Raw genomic sequence first — 22,699 nt, 5'->3', positions numbered from 1 at the left:
GGCTCTGGCGTAGGCCAGTGGCTACAGCTCCAATTCAACCCCTAGCCTGGGAACCTCCATATGCCGCGGGAGCGGCCCAAGAAATAGCAACAACAACAACAACAACAACAACAACAAAAAAAGACAAATCCCATATGATATCACTTATATGTGGAATCTAAAACATGACACAAATGAACCTATCTACAAAACAGAAACAGACTCATAAACCTAGAGAACAGACTTGTGGTTGCCAAGGTGGAGGGGCGGGGGAGAGAGGGGAGTGGACTAGGAGTTTAGGGTTAGTCGATGCAATCTGTTACATTTAGAGTGGATAAGCAATGAGGTCCCATTGTGAAGCACAGATAGCTATATCCAGTCTCTTGGGATGGACAATGATGGGAGATAATATAAGAAAAGGAATGTGGGAGTTCTTTCTTATGGTGGTTCAGTGGTAAGAATCTGACTTGTGTCCATGAGGATGCAGGTTCGATCTCTGGCTTTGCTCAGTGGGTTAAGGATCCAGCATTGCTGTGAGCTGTGGTGTAGCTTGCAGATGTGGCTGGGATCCCAAGTTGCTGTAGCTGTGGCATAGCCCGGCAGCTGTAGCTCCTATTCGACCCCTAGCCTGGGAACTTCCATATCCCAGGTGTAGCCGGAAAAGAAAGGAAGGAAGGAAGGAAGAAAGGGAATGTGTGTGTGTGTGTGTTTATGACTGGGTCACTTTGCTGTATAGCAGAAATTGGCACAACATTGTAAATCAACTATATCTTTTTAAATGATTGGGGAACTAGAAGTGGATTAATTTGGAGGCAACCTAGGATGTTATTAGAGAGGCGTTAAATGTGGGGTTGAAATGGGCTATCTATGTGTAGGGCCTTGAACTCTGCAGTCAGTCAGTCCCTGGTAGACATCAGGGATGATGGAAGCTTTCCAAATGTGCTTTTGGAATATTAATGTAGCAGCACTCTGTCCAGTGGCTTGAAGCAGAGGCTTCTCCACGTAGCCAGACAAGCAAGGTGACTGTCTTCCAAGCCAGCCTTAAGGAGCACCCGTGTTAGTGGGAGAAGAGACTAGAAAAAGGAGGGCACCTGCTGAGGTAGGTAAGAACATAGACACAGCTGCCTTCTTCCCAGTGAGGTGACAAAATAGCAGCCAGAGCTCTGGCAGGGCTGCTTAGGATGTCTGAAATGTATTTAGTTCCACTTCTGCTTTTCTGCGGACTTGTTGGCTCCTTCCTCCAGGGTCCTTCAAGCTTTACGAAATGGGAAGAATAATTCCTGCCATCTCGCTGCGTTTGAAGTCCCTGCACTGGGTCCCTGAACTCACGCTGTGTGTCTCTCCTCCTCCACCCCTGCCAGGCCCCCAGCTCTTCCTTGTGCATAGCCATCCTCAGTCTGCACCAGGACAGCATCGCCTGTGGCCACCAGCTGATCGAGCACTGCTGCAAGCTGTCCCAGGGCCTCAGCAACCCAGAAGTGGATGCGGGGCTGCTCACAGACATCATGAAGCAGCTGCTCTTCAGCGCCAAGATGATGTTTGTCAAGGCTGGCCGGAGCCAGGACCTGGCCCTTTGCGACAGGTGAGCGGAGCTGAATCGCCTTTCTTTGACAGGGTGGTCGTGTCTCTCCAGCGCCTTTTTCTGACCCTACTGTGCGTTTTCACCTCCCTCTCGTCCTCTGACAAGATACCCTGAACTGTTTTGTGTCTCTGCTTAATGTTGATGAAATGCTGTTGCCACATCACAAGAGTTGTCTGTCACCCTGCCTGGACAGCCTGTGTCCTTCTCTTTCCCTGAGTAGATCCTCCAGGCAGGTTCTCTAGTGGATCCACCAGTCAGAAAGAAGGACTTTGGTTCATTTGTAATTAAAATCAATTTAGGGGAGTACCATTAGTCTGTGACATTTTCTGGGTCTTAACCTGTGCGCCGCTCCTGTTGTGACTCAGCGGTAATGAATCTGACTAGTATCCATGAGGAAATGGGTTCGATCCCTGGCCTCGCTCAGTAGGTTGGGGATCCAGTGTTGCCGGGAGCTGTGGTATAGGTCGCAGATGTGGCTCGGATCCCGTGTCGCTGTGGCTGTGGTGTAGGCCGGCAGTAGAGCTCCAATTCAACCCCTAGCCTGGGAACGTCCATATGCTGCGGGTACAGCCCTAAGAAGAAAAAAGAAAAGAAGAGAAAATATGTCCTCCCCAGTGTCCAGTGCTTACTAGCCTTGACCAAAACTCTACCCTGGTCTTGACCAAATTCAGACCGTGGCCTCAGGGAGTTCTAGGTAACAGATCTATAAAGCACACTAGGGACCGGTCTCTCCCTGTATCTCAGGGAGGAATCTGAGTCATAAAGTAGACGTGTCTATGGAAAAGGGAGGATGAGGCCCTAGGCCCCTGCACAACCTGTTCTGCCTCCATTCATTAACCTGACAATGCAAACTCCCAATTCCCAGCTCATCCACCCAGATGTGACTCATGTGGTGTGTTTCCAGCTCTCAGTCCTCGCCAGACTGGGGAGCAGAGAGCATACTTTCCCTTGACGTGTCAGGGCTTCAGGCACTTGCTCAGAGTACTTGCCTGCAAACTCACCAGAAAGCAGACTCAGTGATTCTCAGCTTCACACTTCTGATTCTATAATCACAGACAAGCCTGTTAACTGGGCCTCAGGTTTCTCCTCTTGAAAACAGAGATGATAATAATACTTATTTCGTAGGGCTGTCATGAGGATAAAATGAGAGTATACACATAAAGGATTAAGAACTGAGCCTGCGTACTCCAAAAATGTTAGTTTTATCACTCTCATTCTCAAATACCGGAAGGTTGAGAAAGCAGATCCGGGTGGGACAGGAAGTGGAAGGAAATATAAAGGAGTTAATTTCACTCTTTTGTACCAAGAGGCAAAAGATTCTACATCTTTTGTTTTTGTTTTTGTTTTTTTAGGGCCGCACCTGCAGCATATGGAGTTTTCCAGGCTAGGGGTCAAATTGGAGCTGTAGCCGCTGGCCTGCACCACAGCCACAGTAACATCAGATCCAAGCCACGTCTTCGACCTATACCACAGCTTACGGCAACGCTAGATCCTTAACCCACTGAGCGAGGCCAGGGATCGAACCCGCAAGCTCATGGTTCCTAGTCGGATTCGTTAACCCCTGTGCCATGACGGGAACTCCCTGGGGTGCACATTTGATCCCCAGCCCAGCACAGTGGGTTCAGGATCCAGCATTGCCGCAGCTGCGGTGTAAGTCGTACCTACCACTTGGATCTGATCCCTCTCCCGGCGCTCCATATGCCGCGGGTTGGCCAAAAAAAGAAAAAAAAATAAATAAAAACAAAACTCACACCACCTTTTACACACGTACAGTACATGGTGATACCAAATTGGCTTTTACACACTGTGCTCTCCCTGCCCCACCGAGAACCACTAATGTACTGAAGTTACTTGCAGGGAGATTAGTGGATACGTCAAGGGAAATTATGCTCTCTGCTCCCCAGTCTGGAGAGGACTGAGAGCTGGGAACACACCACATGAGTCACATCTGGGTGGATGAGCTGGGAATTGGGAGGGTCCACAGGGGGTTTTGCTAGAATTATGACACAAGATTCAAGAACCTTGAGCATAGGCCTGTCGCAGGCAGCAATAAGCAGAATGATCCAGCTTTCTGGGCTCTGTTGTTAGGTTTTTGCAATCACCAGGTGTCAGGAGTAAGATCACAGGCAGCCGTCCTAGTAACAAGAGTCCATCCATAACCCAGGGAGAGGATGTCAAGTCCAGGACACTGGAATCTACCAGCACCTCCAGGGAATGGTAATGATGTGGCCTCTGTATGGACCAGGAATGCAGGACCCTGGTACAGTCTGTATACGCTCTCCCAAGCAAGGGTTCAAAAGAACCAAAAAGCAAAAGGTCGCTGGTGAGCGCCCAACATTCATTCAGTGTGAAGGCCTTGCCTCAAATAAAAGACCTGAGTGTCCCAGAGTGTCCCTGCTCCGTGTATTGACATCTGACATTTGATGAGTGCCTGCAGAGCTCCAGACACCATCCTAGGCCCTCGTTTTATCTGTAAAACTCCCTGTCATTATGTCCATTTTAAAGATGAGAAAACTGAGGCAGAGGAAGGTTAACTAACTTGCCCGAGGTCACAGAGCTGCTAAGTGATGGAGTTGAGACTCAGAGAGTCTGACTCCAGAGCCTTTTCGCCCATGTACCTCGCAGTCCTCATACTCACCTTTCACCCTGGAAATGCAATAGCAGCACCTGTTCTGATAAGACCCCATGTAACCGCATCGCTGTCCTTTTCCTCCCTGCAGCTACATCAGCAAGGTAGACGTGCTGAATATTTTAGTTGCTGCCGCCTATCGCCACGTGCCATCTCTGGATCAGATCTTGCAACCGTCTGCAGTAACCAGGCTAAGGAACCAGCTCTTGGAAGCAGAGTACTACCAACTGGGCGTTGAGGTGAGGCTCAGACCAGGCTGACATCTACCCTGCTGCAACGAGTTACCTTTGCCTAACCTTGCGGATGGGAACTGCCACCTCCTCAGTTGTCCTTGGCCACGGGGAGCATCTAGGGTGACCAGTTTGCCTGTGTGGGAGGAATGGCAGGTGCAGGGGTCGGGGAGGGAGATGATTGGCAACAAGGGAATAGGCTAGGTCTTTGGAAGGCTCAGGCCTGGCTGTAGGTACCCCTCCTAAGAGAGCAGCTTTCCCTCCAGGTCTCCACAAAGACTGGCCTTGATACCACTGGGGCGTGGCACGCGTGGGGCATGGCCTGCCTCAAAGCTGGAAACCTCACCGCTGCACGGGAGAAGTTCAGTCGCTGTCTGAAGCCCCCTTTCGACCTCAATCAGCTGAGTCATGGCTCCAGACTGGTACAGGATGTGGTTGAGTATCTGGAGTCCACGGCGAGGCCACTCCTGTCCGTGGTAAGAGCACGTGAGCAGAGCATCAGCTCAGAGTGGGAGGCCCGGGAGCAGTAAAGGCCTGGGGAAGGGATCAGCCTCCATCCAGCTGACAGCAGCAGCCCTGGCTCAGAGCTGTCAGGTTTGGATTTTGTTCTTCCCATTGTATATGGTCAGATAAGTAATATAGAGTCAATTTTCTTTTTTGAAAAAAGAAAATATAGGGAGTTCCCTGGTGGCAGAGCAGGTTAAGGATATGGTATTGTCACTGCTGTGGCTCAGGTTGCTGCTGCAGTGTGGGTTCAATCCCTGGTCTGGGAACTTCCACATGCCATGGCTGTGGCCAAAAAAAAAAAAAAAAAAAGAAAGGACACTACAGAAAACTGCTTTTAAAACAATGAAAATCACTTATAATCCTATACCCAGACTTTGGCAGTATTTAGATTTTGGTAAGTATTTTGTTATGTTTTTGAATTAAATTGTGTTATATAGTTGATAATATCTATAATGTTACATCCTGCCTGTTTCCTACCCATAAAACTGCAGAGTGGGAGTTCCCCTTGTGGCTCAGCAGAAACGAGCCCTGCTAGGATCCATGAGGATGTGGATTCGATCCCTGGCCTCACTCTGTGGGTTAAGGATCTGACATTGCCATGAGCTGTGGTGTAGGCCACCGACGAAGCTTTGATCCGTTGTTACTGTGGCTGTGGCATAGGCTGGCAGCCGCAGCTCCAATTAGACCCCTAGTGTGGGAACTTCCTTATGCCAAAGGCACAGCCCTAAAAGGACACACATGCAAAAAAAAAAAAAACTACAGAGTGGGGTTTTTTCTACCTTGTTAAGCCATCTTTGAAAGCAATATTCTCAGAGGCTGGGCGTTCCCTGAGTGGCCTCGTACCCTCTCCTCTCTTGGCAGCAAGATGACGATTACCTGGCCACCTTGAAAGAGCTGGAAGCTACACTTCGGACCCAGAGCCTCTCTCTGGAGGTGATTCCTGAAGGGAAGATCATGAACAACACCTACTACCAAGAATGCCTCTTCTACCTGCATAACTACAGCACCAACCTGGCCATCATCAGCTTCTACGTGCGGCACAGCTGCCTGCGGGAAGCCCTGCTGCACCTCCTCCACAAGGTGGGACATGCAGACGTGGCACTGCTGGCTTGACCCACCGGGCTTTCAGGGCTTTAACCCCCTCCTTATACTTAACCCAGGGTTGAGCTATGAGAGCACCTCTGGCACAGTCAGGTCCCAGTGGAAGATTCTGTCTAACCACATCACAGTTGGATGAATATGCGTTAAGTCTTCACCTGAATCTCAGATTGCCCTTCTTCTCTTTTTTAATTTTTTTATTATAGTTGATTTACAGTGTTCTGTCAAATTCTTCTATATAGCAAAGTGACCCAGGCATACATCTATACAAAAAGCACTCTTTTTCTCACATTATTTTCTGTGATGCCCTATCATAAGTGATTGGATCCAGTGCCCTGTGCTACACAGCAGGACCTCATTGCTTATCCATTCTAAATGTAATAGTTTGCGTCTATGAATTGCAAACTCCCCGTCCATGCCATTCCCTCATCTTCCCCCTTGGCAACCACAAGTCTGAGCTTCATGTCAGTGAGTCTGTTTCTGTTCTGTAGATAGGTTCATCTGTGCCATAGTTTAAATTCCACGTATAAGTGATATCATATGGTACTTGTCTTTCTCTTTCTGACTTACTTCACTTAGTATGAGACTCTCTCGTTCCATCCATGTTGCTGCAAGTGGCATTATTTTGTTCTTTTTTATGGCTGAGTAGTATTCCAAGATTACCCTTCTGATTGTCCGTGACAGATGTCATCCCTTCTCCCCAAATGTATAGCAGAACCACATGACAGCTCAGAGCATGGTCTCTGGAATAAGATGCTTGGCATGTGACTGTGGACAAATTGCTTAACCTCTCTGTTTCCACACACCTCCCACCTGCCCTGGGATTGTGTCCTGCTACTGACCCAGCTGCTCATCCACTCAGAGTTGTTACCACAAAGGCCAGGAAGCACCCAAGGCTCAGATCCTTTATTTGGGCCTCAAGAGTCTCATGGGAGGAGAGTGTGCTCTCCCTTCCTCCCCACCTCACATCCTCTGCCCTCCTCTCACAGGAGGCCAAGGCACCCCTGAAGTGCAGTATTTCTTTGGAGCTATGGTTAAGCCAAGTCAGGACCCTTTGGCCTTCCCTTTTTTATCAGAATATCCCATGAAAATTTTCTGAGGAATTGACCGATTCGTACAAAATTTCATATAAAATTAAAGGAATTCGACTTACACTTTAGTTTCAGTCTGCTGCCCTCATCCAAAATGGCAGCCAGTGAAAGCTTACAGATGGTAAACTTCTCAGCATTTCTCCAGGTGAGTCAACAGTACACAGAGTATGATAACCGTACCTGCTACAGGACAGTGAAAGGGCAATATTTTCATACTGCCATAGCTACTGTGTCTTAACTATTAATCGGCTCCCAAGACCATCGTAAAAGTTATATTATTTGGTGTTTAATTCCTAACCTTTTTCCTTTTCCTCGGTTTCCAAATGAGCTGTGAGGTGAAACTGCTTTACCCCACCCAGTTCTGTTTCTTCTAACTGATGACCAGTCCAGAGCGTTAAGCTGCTTACTTACTTATTTCGGTATAAGCTGATGACAGCACTGCCCCCGCTTTACCTTAGTCAGAGCTAGGAGAGAAGTCTTCTTTTTATCTCTTGTAATCACAGCTACCCTTGAACTGAAATATCTTACCTTCTCAAGCAGGTGGGGAACAACAGGGAAAAAAGCAAAACAAAAAACATTGTGCAAACTGACTAAATGCCAGAACATGGAAGACGTGGTGTTTCTAACCCTATTCTTTGCTTTTTTACCACTTACCACCACACTATCCCAGAGTGGGCTTTTCAAAACATAATACATATTATTTATGTTATTCCTAATTCATGTTATTCCTCTCTCTCTAAAAGGTGGGTCCTTCATGGCCGCAAGATGAAGTCCAGATTCCTTATGAATACAGAACCCAGCAGGACCAGCTCCCCATATTTCTCCAGTTTACTCTCACTGCGAATCCTATCTGTGCTTTATAGTCCAGACCTGCCAGATTACTTAAATTTTCCTGCCTGTACCTTGCACTTTCTTATGTCCATGAGTCTGCACTGCTGATCCCCCTGCCTAGAAGGCCAGACACCTCCTTGTTTTCTTGAAACACTCCTGTTTATTCTTCCAGACCCTCTCTGCTGAGCCTTCACCTCTTCCTATAACCACCACTGTACCTAGAATATAGCTCTGTTATTGCATAAGAATTGCAACTATTCATTTATAGTTGTGTTTTCCCACCTGGACCAAGGAGGCCCATATTTACCTTATCTGGTGTCTTAGGCCCTAGTGCTGGTTATGAATGAGTGAGTGGATAGATGAATGGATGAAACAGAAGCTCTTAAGGGGTCGCTCTCCTGAGGAATTCCAGCTTTCCAATGTAGCTGATCCCCCTGTTTCTTAAAATGTGTCTTACAACTTTTGGGTTAGGTTTAAGTTTTTAGGAAAAGCCAAAATTGGGAAAGGGGCCCTCGCTCACCCCAGATGTTCTCCAAACCCAGGTCCCCTCCACTTTTAGACGGCTTGTGCCCAGTGCAAGGCCGGCGTGGCTATCCCACCCTGAGTTTATAACCATCCTTTACTCCCCGTTTCTTACTCCTAATCTAAAGTCTAAAGGGCCAAATGATTTTCTTTCTATGACGATGGAATGGGGGTTTATGACTCAGGGTCTCTGATGAACTTCAGAAGTGAGAGTATGAGTACATGTGTGTACTTTCCTGAGGCGTTGGTCCATGATGTTTCTCATGTATTCATTCATCCAAGAAATAGTTATCAAATAGCTAAGGACTATCCTGGGCACTAAAGTGACAACAGTGGGGGGAAAAAATCAGGCAAAAATAGCTGCTCTTACAAAACTTACATTGTAATAGGGAGAGAGACAATAACAAAACAAATAAAATATGCAGTGTAGGTGGTGAGTAAAAAGAAAAAGTGGAAGAGAGGGAAAGGGCAAATTGTGCAATTTTAAACAGGATGCCCAGGACGACATCTAAGGAAAGGCCTAGGAGGGGAATGAACCATATGGATTGTGGGGGATGTGGTGCAGGCTGAGAGCAAGGGCAAAGGCCAGGGTGGCTTGAGCAGAGTGAGCTGAGGAAAGGGTGGTGACAGGTAAAGTCAGAAAGCTAACAGGGACCAGATCATATAGGGCCTTATAGACATTATGAGGACTTGGGCTTTGTGCTGAGTGAGACGGAAAACCACTGGAAGAGTTGGGGCAGAGTAGTCACATGATCTCTTTTAATGGAATCACTCAGGTTGATTGGTTCACATGAGATTTAAAAAAAAAAGAGGCAGGAGTGAAAGATGGTGGACCGGAGAGGAGACCCTCGCAGTCTTCCAGGCAAGTGGTTATGATGACTTGGGCTAGGGTAGTGCATAGAAGGGGTGAGAAGTGGCCAGCTACATTCAGATACTCTGTATTTTGAGATGGAGACAATAGAATTTGCTAATGACTTTTTTTTTTTGGCCACCACTGCAGCATGTCAAGTTCCCAGACCAGGGATCCTGCACCATAGCAGTAATGATGCCAGATCCTTAACCTCTAGGCCACCGGGGAGCTCCCACTAATGATCCTTAACTGCTAGGCCATCAGGGACTCCCCGCTAATGTTGGGGTGTGAGTGAAAGATGGCTACGGTTTTGGGCCTGAACAAGTAGAAGAACAAAATTGCCATCTGAGAAAGGGAAGATTGCCATAAAGCAGATAAACAAGAAACAATCAAGAGTGCTGGAGTTCCGGTTGTGGCTCAGTGGGTTAAGAACCCGACTAGTATCCATGAGATGAGGGTTCGATCCCTGGCCCCACTCAGTGGGTTAAAGGATCCAGCATTGCTGTGCACTGTGGCGTAGGCCCCTAGCCTGGAAACTTCCATATGCCACTAAAAAGCAAAAAAAAAAAAAAAAAAAAACTAAAAGGAAAAAATCAAGAGTGCACTTTTAGATGTAATGTGTCCTAGATACCCAAGAGGACTTTTTGTGTCTACCATTGGATATAAGTTAAATATACCATTCTGGAGTTCAGAAGGAATGAACAGGCTGGAAATAGAAAATAATTATAGATGTAGTTAGCAAATAGATTTAAAGGCATGAGACTTACGAAATCAAAAGAGTAAAGAAAAGCAAACAGGTTCCTCAGCCCTGAGGAGCTAGGGAGGAATCAGAAAATAAGACTGAGCAGGAATAGCCAGAGAAATAGGAAGAAAACCTGGTGGGCGTGGTGTCCTGGGAGCCAAATAAAGAAAAATGTTTGGAGTTTCCGTCGTGGCTCAGCGGAAATGAATCTGACTAGAATCCGTGAGGACGAAGGTTCGATCCCTGGCCTCACTCAGTGGGTTAAGGATCCGGCATTGCCATGAGCTGTGGTGTAGGTCACAGACTCGGCTTGGATCTGGCATTGCTGTGGCTGTGGTGTAGGCCAGCAGCTATAGCTCTGATTCGACCCCTAGCCTAGGGACCTCCATATGCCTTCGGTGCAGCCCTAAAAAGAAAAAGAAAAAAGAAAAGAAAAGAAAAATCTTCAAGGAAGAAGCCATCAGCTGTATGAAAAGCTGTTGATAGAGCAAGTGGAAAACAAGGATGAGGCATTTTAGAGTTAGCAACATAGAGATCATTGGTGATCTCTATGGCAGTTTTAATGGAGTCATAGATACGAAAGCTAGATGAGAGTGGGTTCAGGAGACAATCACCAAAGATAAACTAGAGACAGGGAGTGTAGATAACTCCATCAGCTTTTCTGTACAGGGAAGGAGAGAAGAGGAGTCGTCACTGAGGTAAGATTCTCAAAGGGAGCTCCCTGTGACACGAAAGGTTAAGAAGCACTGCTGCAGGAGGATCCTGAAGGAGTATGAGCGGAAGGGAGCTCAGGATGGGTCCCCGACAGTGCCAGGACCAGGCTCCAGACTTCCGACCCTTTGGAGTTTCCATGGTGGCTCAGTGGGTTAAGGATCCAATGTTGCTGCAAGCTGCAGCGCAGGTTCAGATGCAGCTCTGATTTGACTCCTGGCCTGGGGACTTCCATGTGCCACAGGTACGGCTATTAAAAAAAGAAGAAGAAGAAAAGGGCTTTCAACTCCGCCTTTTTGCCTTGCCCTCCTCCAGGAGAGTCCCCCAGAAGTCTTCATAGAAGGCATTTTCCAGCCAAGCTATAAAAGTGGGAAGCTACACGTGTTAGAAAACTTGCTGGAATCCATCGATCCAACCTTAGAAAGCTGGGGGAAGTACTTGATTGCGGCCTGCCAGCATTTACAGAAGAAGAACTACTACCACGTTCTGTATGAGCTGCAGCAGTTTATGAAGGTAAGAGCAGCCCCATCCTGCCCTCTGCCTCTGTCACTGTTGCCCTGCCACACAAGGAGACTGCGCAAGATGACGGAACGAGATGGTCGTTTGGTCCCCAGCCTTGCTCCTTGACTAAGGCTTCGGCAAATGCATGTTGCTCTCTAGCATTGTTTTTTTTTTTTTGCTTTTTGCCTTTTCTAGGGCTGCTCCCTCGGCATATGGAGGTTCCCAGGCTAGGAGTCTAATCAGAGCAGTAGCCACCGGCCTACACCAGGGCCACAGCAACTCGGGATCCGAGCCGAGTCTGCGACCTACACCACAGCTCACAGCAATGCCCGATCCTTAACCCACTGAGCAAGGCCAGGGATCGAACCCACAACCTCATGGTTCCTAGTCGGATTCGTTAACACCTGCGCCACGATGGGAACTCCGCTGTCTAGCATTCTTAAATAATATCAGGATTTCCATCCTCATCCTGAAGGGGTAGACTTCACTCTTGTCAGCAGTGGCAGTCTTCAGAACTCAAGGAATGTACAGGTGAAAAAGAGGGACATGGAGGTTTCCAGATCTACATGCAGCATGAATGCAGATTTCATACGGAACGACGGGGGAGTGAGGGTGTGTAGAGAAGAGCCCTGAAGGGAGAGGGGTCCGTGTCGCTCCCCATCTGTCTGAGGGCAGCCAACACTCAGTCACAGAGAAGGTGAATTATTCAGTGCCAGAGTAAGAGGGAAGGCAAGCTGGATGGAGAACCAGAAGTCTCCTGCTTAAAGATCTCCTCTGGGGTGGACTAGTGTCCTTCCTTCCCAAGAGCCCAGCCAGTCAGTTCTCTTTTGGATCTCCTGGGCCTCGGTGTGAAGGATATGAACGAGCAGGACAGCTGGTGATGGGAAGGGGTGCTGGCAACCAGGCTTCATGGGTGGGAATCCGATCAGAATTCTCCTCACACCCCTTCCACATCCCTGATTTCTTTTGACCTGAACATTCACTTTCCTCTTCCAGGACCAAGTCCGAGCCGCCATGACCTGTATCCGGTTCTTCACCCACAAAGCGAAGACATACACAGAGCTGGGAGAGAAGCTCTCGTGGCTGCTCAAGGCCAAGGACCACCTGAAGATCTACCTCCAAGAAACCTCCCGCCGCACGGGAAGGAAGAAAACCACCTTCTTCCGAAAGAAGATGACCGCAGCTGATGTGTCAAAGTAGCTCGGGGTTTAGGGAACAGGGCGGGGCAGAAAGGCTGAGACCAAGGGTCTGTCAGTGATGAAACTGCCCTTAACCATCTCTGGGCCCTCAGGAAAAACACACACACACACACACACACACACACACACACACGCACATGGAACAGAAATCATTATGGGGAGTTCTCTTGGCGGCTCAGCAATTAATGAACCCCACTATGGAGTTCCCGTCGTGGCGCAGGGGTTAACAAATCTGACTAGGAACCATGAGGTTGCAGGTTCAATCCCTGCCCTTGCTCATTGGGTTAAGGATCCGGCACTGCCGTGAGCTGTGGTGTAGGTCACAGACGCGGCTCGGAATCCGCATTGCTGTGGCTGTGGTGTAGGCCTGTGGCTACAGCTCTGATTAGACCCCTAGCCTGGGAACTTATATATGCCACTAAAAAGAAAGGAGTCATTCCTGGATGACTGTCTGATACAAGCCAGTCTTGAAAGCCTCCAGAGGAGCTTGTAAGAGGAGAGCGGGGCCTGGCATCATGAGACTAAACCCCAAACCCTTACAAGAGGCAGAAGAGGTCCTGCATGGTCCGGGCCCTGCCCGTGTCTCCATGTCACCTCATGCTGCTTCCTTGTGGCGCGTAAGGCACCCCAAGTCCTTCCCTCCTGTCAGCCTTCATGCCTGCCGAGCCCTCAGTGCGGACACATCTGAAGGAGATGCTCTCCCACTACCATTTATCTCTTCGTAGTCCCAAGCGCTAGCTCCTGTGTGTGTGTTCGTTATTCCCCTCTCTGACCTCTGAACTCTGGAGGGCAGGGTTCATGTCCCCCTCGACCGCCCTCTCCTGTGTTAGCAGCACGCTGTGCTCTGAAAATGCCTCCTGCCCATTTTTGTCTTGTCACAATTGCTCAGAGGGCACCTTGGCTCCCATCTGGCCCACCACATCCTTTCCTTCACCTTCTGCAGTGCCATCCTATTGTGACTCCTCCATCCCCCTGGCCCCAGTCACCCCTGAGGCTGGACCGTGTGTCTCCTGTCGCCACAGGCACATGAACACACTTCAGCTGCAGATGGAAGTGACCAGGTTCTTACATCGCTGTGAAAGTGCTGGGACCTCTCAGATCACCTCCTTGCCTCTGCCAACCCTGTTTGGAAACAACCACATGAAAATGGATGTTGCCTGCAAGGTAGGCCTGATGTCACAGGACTCCCCCCCATCCCCCGTAGGCTGATCTCTTCCAGAACCTGTATCATAGTTGCAGTCACCTAGTTCTTCCTCCAGTATGTGTGATGGCTGCTGAACGTGAGCCACAGCGATGGAGTCTATTTGGTTTACTCTTGTCTCTCCCATGCCCACATTCCATAGGGTTTCCACAAATATTAGTTGAAGAAATGAGTAAATGGGAGCCTCATTCTTGTTGGAGGGGCTGCTGCAGTAAGCCTGGCTCCTCACAGCGTGTGTCCCTCCCCTTTCCAGGTCATGCTAGGAGGGAAAAACGTAGAAGATGGTTTTGGAATTGCATTCCGCGTCCTGCAGGTATGACTCAGATTACTCTGGATTATACCAGGGGTGATGGGCACATGACTGCGGTTCTGTGAGGGATTATTCTTCAGAAAGTGTTTATCGCGAGGAAAGCAGATTTACGCATGCATCCAGAATGCAGGCAACAAGGTGGCTATTACAGAACTGGGTCAAATTCGAGGTCATGGGCCACTTTGCCGAAAGCCATGCAGCCAATGACAAATTCATCAAAAGCTATCAAAGAAATACCGTAAAGCCGGTCTAGAGCAGCTCCGCGCAGCTGTGCTCCTGGCGGGGAAGCGTGACTCGGGGTGGGGTCCCGTTCAGCAGAAGTGGCCACTGGCAGCCAGGGCTGCCCCTCTGTCCTCCATCCCCCCGTGACCCAGACTCAAGGAGGACATCTTCTGTCCCTCGTGATGAGAGGACACAGGTACAGCTATGGCCCTGGAGCAGAGCACTGAAACCACGAGAAGCAGAGTCTCTCCAAATCACCCCCCACCACGCAGTGACATTCGGGCACTGTGAGGCCCGTCATAGGCAGGGTCTTAACACATTGTGCTGCTCCAGCATCTGAGGCTTAATGAACGAGTCAACCCGACAGATTTCTTTCTTCCCACCTGTTTTCTGTGTTGGATAAAGCTCTCCTTTGCTGGGCAGACAGAGCAATAGCTCTTCCCAGACCCCAAGGCAACAGATTGTTTATCCCATAGTTTCTAGCCAATCAGTCTTTTGTTGACGTGAAGAGCCCCCAGGGCATCTCTTAACAGAGCACCAAAGGTCCCAGGCGGCCGGTATCAATCCCCAACATCCTTTTTCCAAGAGAAAGGTGACTCATTACGGAATGAACTGGACTTGGGATTTTTTTTTTTTTTTTTTTTTAGGCTGCACCAGCATATGGAGGTTCTCAGGCTAGGGATCAGATCGGAGCTGTAGCTGCTGACCTACACCACAGCTACAGCAACACGAGATCCGAGCCACGTCTACAACATACACCGCAGCTCGTGGCAATGCCAGATCCTTGACCCATTGAGTGGCCAGGGATCAGACCCCCATCTTCATGGATGCTGGTTGGGTTCTTAACCCACTGAGCCACAATAAGAACTCTTAAACTTGGGAATTTGATTCGAATATTTTCAGAAAGTGACATGGCAGTGAGTGAGATGTAGCAGTTTAAGTACCAAAATTATGATTTTTTTATGGTTGCTTCCTAAATGTCTGCCACACTCCAAAAGAGGAACATTTTGCTTATTTTTCATGTACATATGTTTTCTGTTGGCACTGCAGTCAACATGGTTTTTCTAGGAGTTCCCTAGTGGCATGGTGGTTGGGGGATCCGGCATTGTCACTGCTGTGGTGGACAGGTTTGATCCCTGGCCTGGGAACTTCCAAATGCCATGGGTTCAGCCAAAAAGGAAAAACCAAAGAAAAAAAAAAAAAATACAGCCTACCTACCCCAAGCCCAGTAGGAGCTCCGTGAATGTTTCCTTCCTTCCCTCTGTTGAGGTCCCTGCCTCCCTATGCCCGTCACCCCATGTTCTGTTCTAGGACTTCCAGCTGGATGCTGCCACGACCTACTGCAGAGCAGCCCGGCAGCTGGTGGAGAGAGAGAAGTATGGTGAGATCCGCCAGCTGCTCAAATGCGTCAGCGAATCGGGCATGGCGGCCAAAAGCGACGGGGACACCATCCTGCTCAACTGCTTGGAAGCCTTCAAGCGAATCCCACCGCAGGTGCGCTCGCTCCCGGACCTCTTGGCTCCTCCGTCTCTTTTAGGGTCTTCACGTCCCCCTCTCTATTTCCTCTTCCCCACGATGTACCTGGAGCTCTACAAGGTCCCTTTGTCCCTCTGATGCCTCTGTAATAATGGCCTCCCTCTCATCAACCCTTCCCTGGCCTGAAAATTCCTGGTGAGAACCTCCGTATCTGGAAGCTGTCCCGCAGCACCCCATTGTCTCATGTTATTGGCCCCCAGAAGCATCTGCAGACTGACAGAGTTGAGTTTCTTCCTGTGACTGTAGATCATGTGCGTGCAGGTGGCCTTAGATGCATGTCACCTGCACATCTGTCCCCTGATGGCTTCTTTGTGGGATGAACACAGCTACATCCATGCCTGTTTGCTGTTTCTTTTCAGGTTCCCATGCTTAGTGCTATCATTAGATTTCCTCTGTGGCTCTTATGGGAGAAGTTGGGTTTTTAAAGAAGGGTCGGCCAGGCCTCCCCACCCAGGGTCAGGATGGCTGGGCTGAGACTGGCTGGGCCCTGGCTCCCACTCTTCTCACGACCACTGTGTCTGTGTTCTGCACAGGAGCTGGAGGGCCTGATCCAGGCGATACATAATGATGACAACAAGGTAAGCAGAACTGCCTCCTTGCTGGGTGGTGCTCAGGATCAGTGCTTTGCACTTGCCTTTTCATCTTCATTCCTCGCTCCCCACAACAGTGCCTTGCAAAGGGCACCTCATCCTCTTTGTTATCCAGAGGTGGAGCTGGGACCCGGAGGGAAGGAGCAGGTGGTAGACACGAGAACACTGACCACACAAGCCTGTGCCTTCCCATTTCTTGATCCCCAAGACACATGTGTCCCAGGCTGCCCTAGAATCTGCATTTGCTGTGGCAGATTTGTCTCAGAGCCCTAGGAAATCCTCACTTCCATCTTCAGGTTGACTCACTGAATGAGGTTCTTGGAGTGAGCCAGCATCTCTGTCCTGGAGGAACAGGGGTACCTTCTGCAGTAAAGGGAAAAAAAAAAAAAAAAAAAAACAACTCTTTACGCAGCAGTGTCCACTGGTGCCTCAGTCTCCAGAACAGGCCTTTCCCTTGATGCCTGCAAGCTCTCCCTGTTGAGTAGGTAATCAGTGAACCTTTAGGAGGAGTGCCAGCTGGAATAAAAGTATGCCTAGCTGCTCCTATGCGTGGCTCACCACAGGCCAGAACCACCTGCCATCTGGAGAAAGGTCCATGGGCCAAGAGAGGCCTGAGAAGAACAAGCCAGACCGCCCTGGCTGCTAGCCGTGGACTGATCTGGCCGCTGAGTCCCTTGAGAAGATTATCGTTAGGCAGGCAGCTTCCCATGCAGCCACATTGCCGCTCCCCGTGGCGGTATCCCTAATCCCAGGACTGGATCTGCAGACGTTTTTTCCACTGGAGAGTTTAGGGAGAACATGCTCTTAACATTTCTTCATTGAATTCTGCAACATCCTGGTGAGATCCCGCAGAAGGGATGGAATTCTGGCATCCTCACATGTGGAAAATTACGCTTCTGGAATCAGAATGAAAACCCAGCAGCCAGGCCAGACACCCAGGCTCCCTGATTCTCAGACTATGGTTCTTTTTCCAAGCCTGTGGTAGGCTTCCAACTCAGTAGGCAGAGGCTTTGCCCCTGGAAAGATGGGCGCTAAAACCTAGATTGTTGTTAATACTTTTTCAAGTTTTTCCTCTCAGCAGCTTTTCTGACACACCTAAGTGATCTCAGGCCACAAGATCTTGCCCCCCAAAAACAGCTTCATTCAGTTTGTAGTCCAGACTTTCTTAAAAAATACTCACCTCCTCCTCTAGGTGGGAGTTTTGCCTGCCTACTTGTGATGTTCTGTTTAATGTGTGCTGGTGGCAAGTCGAGCTGAAGGCCTGGGTGAGAGCAAATATTTTGGGCAACAGAACACCACCTTGATCCCTTCAGTGAGCTCAGAATGTGGAGTTCCCACTGTGGCACAGTGGGTTAATGATCAGGCTTGTCTCTGTGGCAGAGCCAGTTCGATCCCAAGCCCAGTGCAGTAACTTAAGGATCCGGCGTTGCTGCAGCTGTGGCGTATGTGGCGTAGGTTGCAGCTTTGGCTTAGATTCAGTCCCTGGCCTGGGAGTTTCCATATACCACAAGTGTGGTCATTAAAAAAAGAAAGAAAGAAAAAGCATGCCAGGCATTTCACTGTAGGAGATTATCTGTAATTGAGCTTGGGAAAGGAAGACTTTAGTGACAAGGCAAAAAGGATGAAGCATTGATACATGAAGAGAGGAGTCCCCTCCATCCACCAGGAGGACTGTCATGGCAGAAAGACAGCTAGTGGGAGCTCAGCGGCAGCTCGCCGGGGCCTTGCTGTTCACTGGCAGGTGGCCTGTAACACTGACAGCAGGGAGGTACTGGTGAGGTGGGGGCCAGGGAAGGAAGGGGCTCTTGTCTCCACCAAGCTGGGCGTTTGTCTAGAATGCAGGAAACTGAGCTGCCTCTGATCCAAACAACAAGTCAAGTCATCCTGGGCTTAGGCCTTCATGAGACCTTTTCTAATTGTGAGGATGTGTTGTCTTCCCCACATTTCTTATTAAAAGAGTTTTCATCCAGCAGGTTGAAAACAAAAATAGAGAAGGGGGCTCTGTGTGCCCATTCATTCATTCATTCAATTCATTCATTCATTCATTCATTGCTTTCATGCATATTCAACGAACACCTCCACGCTAGCCCCTGCGCTAGGCACCAGGGTTACAAGGGGGAGAGAGGGCAGACCTGCTTCCTGCCTTTCTGGTCAAGGAGGCAGCCATCAATCAAGTAATCACCCAAATAACTGTAAAACCAGTTTGTGGGCAGTGAAGCCAGGAGGAAACTGGAGAGCCCAGGAGAGTGAGGAGGAAGGCTTTGGAGTGACAGAGGCCAGACTCTGCCTACCTGTCTGCCTTCTTTTCGAAACCCTTAGCTTATGGGTAATAACTTTTTACACTAAAATAATACAGTATAGTAACTTCGTGTCCAGAATATTTAAGGAGTGGCTGTGGGAGTTCCTGTCATGGCACAGTGGTTAACGAATCCGACTAGGAGCCATGAGGTTGTGGGTTCGATCTTCGCCCACTGGGTTAATGATCCGGAGTTGCTGTGAGCTGTGGTGTGGGTCGCAGATGAGGTTCAGATCCTGCATTGCTCTGATGTAGGCGGGTGACTACAGCTCCAATTAGGCCCCTAGCCTGGGAACCTCCACATGTCATGGGAGCGGCTCAAGAAAAGACAAAAAGACAAAAAAAAAAAAAGAGTGGCTGTGGAGTTCCCACTGTGGCACAGTGGTTAACGAATCCGACTAGGAACCATGAGGTGGCAGGTTCGGTCCCCGGCCTTGCCCACTGGGTTGAGGATCTGGCGTTGCCGTGAGCTGTGGTGTAGGTCGCAGATGTGGCTCAGATCCCGCAATGCTGTGGCTCTGGCGTAGACTGGCAGCTATAGCTCTGATTCAACCCCTAGCCTGGGAGCCTCCATATGCCACAGGAGCGGCCTTAGAAAAGACCAAAAAAATTAAAAAAAAAAAAAAAAAAGAGTGGCTGTAATGCAGTAAGGCAGGAAGCACCACCTCGTCTGCCTGAGCTCTGTGCCCATGGGTGACTTGTCAGTGACAGTTTCCTTTCCACCGTCTTACCCCCAACTGCCAGGTTCAGGCGTACCTGACGTGTTGCAAACTGCGTTCTGCCTACTTGATTGCTGTGAAGCAGGAGCACTCTCGGGCCGCAGTCCTCGTCCAGCAGGTGCAGCAGGCCGCCAAGAGCAGCGGGGATGCCGTAGTGCAAGACATCTGCTCCCAGTGGCTTCTGACGAGCCACAGCCGGGGTGCCCACAGCTCAGGCTCCAGGAAGTGACCCTGGGCCTCTGGGCCTGAGGACTGTGGGTCGGGAGTGATGGACCTGATCCCAGGTCTTTCCTCCTGGGGGACGGGACTTCCCTGGCTTTAACCCAAGTCAGAAAGAGCTGGATTGGACCCAACTTGCCGCCTTGGGCAAGGACAGGACCTTTCACGCAAGTGCCATGTTTCTGTAAGATTGTGGAATCTGTGTGTGTGTCTGGAGACGGCCAGTCCTTTCTACCTCAGAGTGAGTGCGTGTGTGTGCATGGTCCTGTGCACACGTGTTTACACCCAAGCATTTCCGAACAAATGAAATTCTCCCCCACTGGAAAGAGGCACTTTACTTTAGACTTCTGCCCACCTGAAAACCTTTCCTGCGTTTTTGGTTCTTAACCCGGGTTCATCCTATTTGTACACAGCCCCCTCTGTGCGAAGACGTCCCAGGAGCCCCGCCTGACGGGAAGGGATTTACAGAGGATCATTGAGCACCATCTGAAAGGTGGCCTCTTTTTCCTTCTTTCCCTTCCCAGAATTCAGAGATGGCTTTGGGGCCATCTGAGGAATAAAGCCGTTCTGCGTTTCTCTCCTCTCACAAGCACAAGAGTCACCGTGAGTCTTTGGAAGGTAGCGTGATCCGAAGGGCCCTCGGATGCTGGCATCTGAAGGCCAGGGCCACCCGATCACGTGGTTGTGTCTGGAGCGCCCCACACACATGGGCAGGAAGGGCAGCTACGCATTTATCCGCAGGGAGAGAAAGGTGACAGGATTGCAGGAGGGCTGTTTGCAAGCACAGTTCTGGCTTTTGTGAATATTCGTGCCGCAGAGTGAGAGAACGCAGCTTCCTCTTGGAGAGTCTGGGGAGAGAAACTAGCCAAGATCTGGGACTGAATGGCTAGATGTTGCCTATTTGAGTTACAGTCCTAATCGTGCCCCTTACGTTGGTTAGGAAGTCATTCGCTCTTCCCTCCTGCTTCTCTTCAGGACGGCAGGATGGATACGCAGAGACCCAGTGTCACTGAGAAAGCAGTGCACTTCTTTGTCTTAACAAGGTGTGTCAAGAGTTCTCTTTGAACTTGGGCGCAGAGACAAGAGTTCAACAAGGAGATAATGAAATAGGTCACATCTGGCTGGTGGGAAACTAGGTGAAGTGCTCCTTTATTTGATATGCACTGGCCTGGCTTCCCACCCGAGATGCGACAACGTTTTAGAAAAGGTCTGCTGGGAGTTCCCATTGTGGTTCAGCGGTAAAAAACCCAACTAATATCCATGAGGATGTGGGTTCGATCCCTGGCCTTGCTCAGTGGGTTAAGGATCCGGCGTTCCCATGAGCTGTAGTATAGGTTGAAGATACTGCTCGAATCCCACATTACTGTGGCTGTGGTGTAGGCTGGCAGCTGTAGCTCCTATTAGACCCCTAGCCTGAAACCCTCCATATGCCGCACCACGCCGCCCCCGCCACCCCCGCAAAAAAAAAAAAGGAAGGAAAGAAAGAAAAGACAAGGCCTGCTGTATTTCATGACTTGGTTTTGCAAGTAAGGGGTGTGAGGAAAACTCCGCAGCTGTGAGCCTCCCACCAGCCAGAGCTCAGCCTGTTGATCTCACTTTTCCTCTTGAGAGAAAGGAGCTAGAAACCCAAGTCAGTATCTCTGGTGCTTAGAAACCCTGTGGATTTCCCTCCGAACCACGTTTTTTAATTAATAAAATAGACAACTATATGACCATCTGTCAGATTCAAAGTTTTGGACCTGTTAAGGAGAGAGACTACAAAGAAAATTCTAGACCCTTTTATGGGAAAGTTTGACAAGTGGCTTTTCCCTCCTTGAGTCATAGGATGCATCCGTCTCCCAGGAAATATTCCCTGGCACCTGCTTGCCCTTCTGAGTCTGCCCTTTTTGCACTGAACATAAGCACTTTATACGAATGGGTTGCAAAGTGCACAGCCCTTAATTTGGGATGTTAAGATCAGATTTTCCTGACTTTTTCCTCAAACTGACAACCATAGACTGACATAAGGTGAGGCTTCAGGGCTTTGAACATCAGGCTGTGGTCTCCAGCAAAAAACAAAAAGAAACCAAACTAATGTACATGATGAAGGGTTGAATGTTTTCCTGCAAGCAAGCCACAATAAAGTGTTCTACAAGTTCTTGGCTTCATGGCTTCTTTGTGCTATCTCGAATTTATCTTTCTCTTCCTTTATGCCTTGTGGTCTGTGTGGAGAGAAAAAGTGGTGGGGGAAAAGCAGGTGGCCTTCAACTCTCGAACTTCTCCAAATGATTCCCATTATAATTTATGACTCTTCCTAAGTTAGGATTTATCTCAAGTCTCCTATGTTTTAAAAAACATTAGTGGGAGTTCCCGCCATGGCTCATCAATAATGAACCGACTAGTATCCATGAGAATGTGGGTTCGATCCCGGGCCTTGTTCACTGGGTTAAAGATCCGGCGTTCCTATCAGCTGTGGTGTAGGTCGCAGACCGGCTCGGGTCCCATGTTGCCGTGGATGTTGCCCTAAAAAGACAAAAAGAAAAAGTTGTGTTAGTTTCAGGTGTGCAGCAAAGTAAATCAGGTTTACATGTACATATGTCCATTCTTTTTCAGATGCTTTTCCCGTATAGGTCATTCCACAGTATTGGGTAGATTATCCTATGCTGTACAGTAGGTCCTTGTTCTATGTATCTTTTTAATATCAGCCAAATTGTGACTCTTTGAAACTAGGTGTAAGGCTTTTAGGGAAAGTAGAATTCAAATTTGGCTTCGGTCGTATTCTCGCCACCCTCTTACAGCACGTGTTTGTGGTATGATAACTTGAGCCGTGGACAGTAGCATTGCTGCCGTTATCTTTCCCCAGAAACACGGTCTCATTTGGTTTCTCATTTGGAAAAAAAAAAAAAAATAGACAAAACTTCAAAAACAAACACAACAAACAAAAAGTAATGATGCAAATAGACCTGAAAACCACCTGTTTGGAATCTGGCACAAAGATGTGTCACAACAAAGAAAACAAACACCCAATCTAAATCTAGGCTAGAGGGCATTGACCGTGTTTGGAAACCTGAGACGCTCCAAATTTACCCGTTACCTTCAGAGTTTCAGCAAAGTAGATTCGATGGTATCAGACGCTTCATACTCAATCAGCTAAA

General features: G+C 48.9%; 1 protein-coding gene across 2 annotated transcripts in view; it reads left to right on the top strand.

The window, feature by feature from the left end:
• Positions 1 to 20,850, top strand: part of ZFYVE26 (zinc finger FYVE-type containing 26) — a 72,426-nt gene extending 51,576 nt beyond the window's left edge. For both annotated transcript variants that reach the window (XM_047794969.1, XM_047794970.1), the window contains 11 exons: positions 1,341 to 1,561; positions 4,282 to 4,429; positions 4,687 to 4,896; positions 5,789 to 6,007; positions 11,088 to 11,285; positions 12,270 to 12,469; positions 13,495 to 13,636; positions 13,927 to 13,986; positions 15,517 to 15,699; positions 16,275 to 16,319; positions 19,372 to 20,850. In XM_047794969.1, the coding sequence (XP_047650925.1) occupies positions 1,341 to 1,561; positions 4,282 to 4,429; positions 4,687 to 4,896; positions 5,789 to 6,007; positions 11,088 to 11,285; positions 12,270 to 12,469; positions 13,495 to 13,636; positions 13,927 to 13,986; positions 15,517 to 15,699; positions 16,275 to 16,319; positions 19,372 to 19,575 (1,830 nt within the window). In that variant the 3' untranslated portion in view covers positions 19,576 to 20,850. The remainder of the gene's footprint in view (positions 1 to 1,340; positions 1,562 to 4,281; positions 4,430 to 4,686; positions 4,897 to 5,788; positions 6,008 to 11,087; positions 11,286 to 12,269; positions 12,470 to 13,494; positions 13,637 to 13,926; positions 13,987 to 15,516; positions 15,700 to 16,274; positions 16,320 to 19,371) is intronic.
• The last annotated feature ends 1,849 nt before the right edge of the window (positions 20,851 to 22,699 follow it).

The sequence above is a fragment of the Phacochoerus africanus genome, chromosome 9 (assembly GCF_016906955.1).
Source record: "Phacochoerus africanus isolate WHEZ1 chromosome 9, ROS_Pafr_v1, whole genome shotgun sequence".
Classification (NCBI taxonomy): Eukaryota; Metazoa; Chordata; class Mammalia; order Artiodactyla; family Suidae; genus Phacochoerus; species Phacochoerus africanus.
This window is presented reverse-complemented; position numbering and strand designations above follow the sequence as displayed.